The following is a 2,968-nucleotide window of genomic DNA, read 5'->3' on the forward strand; positions in this document are numbered from 1 at the left end:
GACACAAGGACACACACACACAGACACATAAACACACACAAGCAAACACTTGCAAACAAACAAGCACACCCTCTTGCCCGCTGCCTGTGTGTGACGCCGGGAGGAATGCTGGGACATTCCTGGTGAGCAGATGCGAAGCTGCTCTCTGTGGAGCCCACGCACTCAGGAACGCTGCTCATCACAGGAAGGTGCCACTTAGACAGGGACAGTCAGCTCTGGAGTGACTTACACTCCAAATGACTAAATGTAAATGTACACTCACTCTCTCACACACACACACACACACACACACACACACACTCTCTCTCTCTCTCTCTCTCTCTCTCTTTCTCTCACACACACACTCTCTCTGTCTTGCACACACACATACACACATAATCTCTCACACACACACACTCTCTCTCTCGCACACCCACATACACACTCACACTCACACACGTGCATGATGAATTCAGCGGCTGACACGCGCTCCTACATGCCCAGCTTGCCCTGCGAGCCTGCTGAATGAATGAAGGTTTGTCGTCCAATTAAATCCCTCCGAGGCTGTACTGGGTTTCCACGCCCACTTCTCCTCTCTTGCCTAGAAACAAGCGAGCACTCCCTCTCTCTCTCCTCCCTCTCCTCTTTCTCCTCCCTTTCTCCTCCCTCTCTCTCCTTTCTCTCCTCCCTCTCTCCTCCCTCTCTCTCCTCTCTCTCCTCCCTCTCTCTCTCCTCTCTCCTCCCTCTCTCTCTCCTCTCTCTCCTCCCTCTCTCTCCTCTCTCTCCTCCCTCTCTCTCCTCTCTCCTCCCTCTCTCTCCCCTCTCTCCTCTCTCTCTCCTCCCTCTCTCCTCCCTCTCTCCTCCCTCTCCCTCCTCCCTCTGTCTCCTCTCTCTCCTCTCTTCTCCCCCTCTCTCCCTCCTCCCTCTCTCTCCTCTCTTCTCCCTCTCTCTCCTCCCTCTCTCTCCTCTCTCCTCCCTCTCTCTCCTCCCTCTCTCCTCCCTCTCTCCTCCATCTCTCCTCCCTCTCTCTTCTCCCTCTCTCCTCCCTCTCTCTCCTCCCTCTCTCTCACACACAGCACCTCTGTCTCAGCGGTGCTGGAACGCCCAGCAGAGCACAGTGAGGTGTCACCAAGATCCTAACGTCTTCTTACAACAAGAGAGAGCAACTGCCTTTTCCTCTTTACCTCAGAGACGAACCACAGACTGAGCGTGTGTGTGTGTATCTATGTGTGTGTATCTATGTGTGTGTGTGTGTATCTGTGTGTGTGTGTATCTAAGCGTGTGTGTGTGTATCTATGTGTGTGTGTGTGTGTGTGAGAGAGAGAGATAAAGAGCTACAGTCACAGATGACAGAGAAGAGTCTGTCCAGCGTAAGACAGGTCAAGAGTTCTTCTGAGAAGCATCCGCTCTGACGCTGTGTGTGTCTGTGTATGTCAGTAGTGTGTGTGTGTCCAGTTATCTTAGAGCCCCACATGTGAGAAGACAGTGAAGGTGGGTGTGTGTGGAGATCATGATGGTTTAGTGTCACTGATACCCTGCCCAGCCCCACGGCCGTTGCCACCACAGAAGAAGGTGGAGTCAGGTGGCTGAGCGGTTAAGGAATCGGGCTAGTAATCAGAAGGTTTCTGGTTCGATCCCCGGCTCTGCCAAATGACGTTGTGTCCTTGGGCAAGGCACTTCACCCTACTTGCCTCGGGGGAATGTCCCTGTACTTACTGTAAGTCGCTCTGGATAAGAGCGTCTGCTAAATGACTAAATGTCTAAATGTAAAGAAGACTGGGCACTCTCTCTCTCTCTCCTTCTCTCTCTCTCTCTTTCCCTCTCCCCCCCCCCTCTCTCTCTCTCTCTCCTTCTCACTTTCTCTCCTCTCTCCATCTGGCCATCCATTTTTCCTTCTCTACATGTCCCACTCTTTTCAGCATGGCCTTGATGTGTGTGTGTGTGTCTGGGCCTGTACTCAGTGCCTGTAGCAGGAGGACAAGGCTGCCTGCTGGAGATTCTCTAACAAGCACGGAACTTTCCAAACTCACACGCGGACTTTGGAGTCAATCAGCGGTCCGATGTTGCCATCTAGTGGTTGGTACAGGGCACGCAGGCGTGGCGAAGAGACGGATGGTGTCGGCTTGGGGGTGTGTATGTGTGTGGTGTGTATGTGTGTGTGTTGTGATGCCTGTGTGTGTGTGTTGTGATGCCTGTGTGTGTGTCGGTCCCAGCATGCTCTAGAGCTGCTTGTTCACCTCCACCAGCCAGACAAGCTCAACCTCTGCGTGTCATCCTGTCAGGAACTGGACACCTGAACGCCCACGGTGACAGGGACACAATGTGTCTGTGTGTGAGCCTGTGTGTGTATCCTCCATGCCGTACCTCAGCCAGGTAAACCTCTTCCTACACGTGTCACGTGGGAGGGGCCTAAAGGCCACACCTCCTCTGATTTCCCTGGCAAATGTTGTCACCAGCAGCCCCCCCCCCCCTCCTCTCCTCCTCCCTTCCTCCTCCCTTCCTCCTCCCTGTCATTCTGACACAAGTCCCACAGACCGGGCACATTAGGATGAACCCATGGAGGTCGTTACAAGAACGAGAGCTCTTTGTTTCTGCACGGTTTTGATCTTCCTCTCAGGTAAAGTTGGGTTTAGTTTGGGGTTGTTTGTCATGAGTCAGTCTGTCACTATGGTCACTGTGTTTGGGACAATGGGGCTGAGGACAACATAAGAGTTCCTATCAGGGGGCAGAAGCACCAGGAACGTTCTGAGTCTTGTCAAGCTTGTTTTTGTCGTTGGGGAATCGTTTCAACTGTCTCTGACATAGACTGCAAACTATTAAGGTTGAAATCATCGGAAATTGTGCTGTGGAGATTTTATATTTGTGTACTCACAAAGCAGGACTACTTAATCCTGTCAGCTATAATGACTAAGAAGTCAAACTACTTTCGATTGCTTTCGATTGCCAAGGCCTACCTGTTTATGGCGTGTCTATGCAAAGCAGGGATGTC

The 2,968-nt window shown here is 52.2% G+C and overlaps 1 protein-coding gene across 1 annotated transcript in view; it reads left to right on the top strand.

Moving 5' to 3' along the window:
- The first annotated feature begins 2,477 nt into the window (after nt 1-2,477).
- Nucleotides 2,478-2,968, top strand: part of hepacam2 (HEPACAM family member 2) — a 10,004-nt gene continuing 9,513 nt past the window's right edge. Inside the window, exon 1 of the mRNA XM_067255973.1 lies at nt 2,478-2,596. Coding sequence (XP_067112074.1) covers nt 2,536-2,596 — 61 coding nt within the window. The 5' untranslated portion in view covers nt 2,478-2,535. The remainder of the gene's footprint in view (nt 2,597-2,968) is intronic.

The sequence above is a fragment of the Osmerus mordax genome, chromosome 18 (assembly GCF_038355195.1).
Source record: "Osmerus mordax isolate fOsmMor3 chromosome 18, fOsmMor3.pri, whole genome shotgun sequence".
In the NCBI taxonomy this organism is placed as follows: domain Eukaryota; kingdom Metazoa; phylum Chordata; class Actinopteri; order Osmeriformes; family Osmeridae; genus Osmerus; species Osmerus mordax.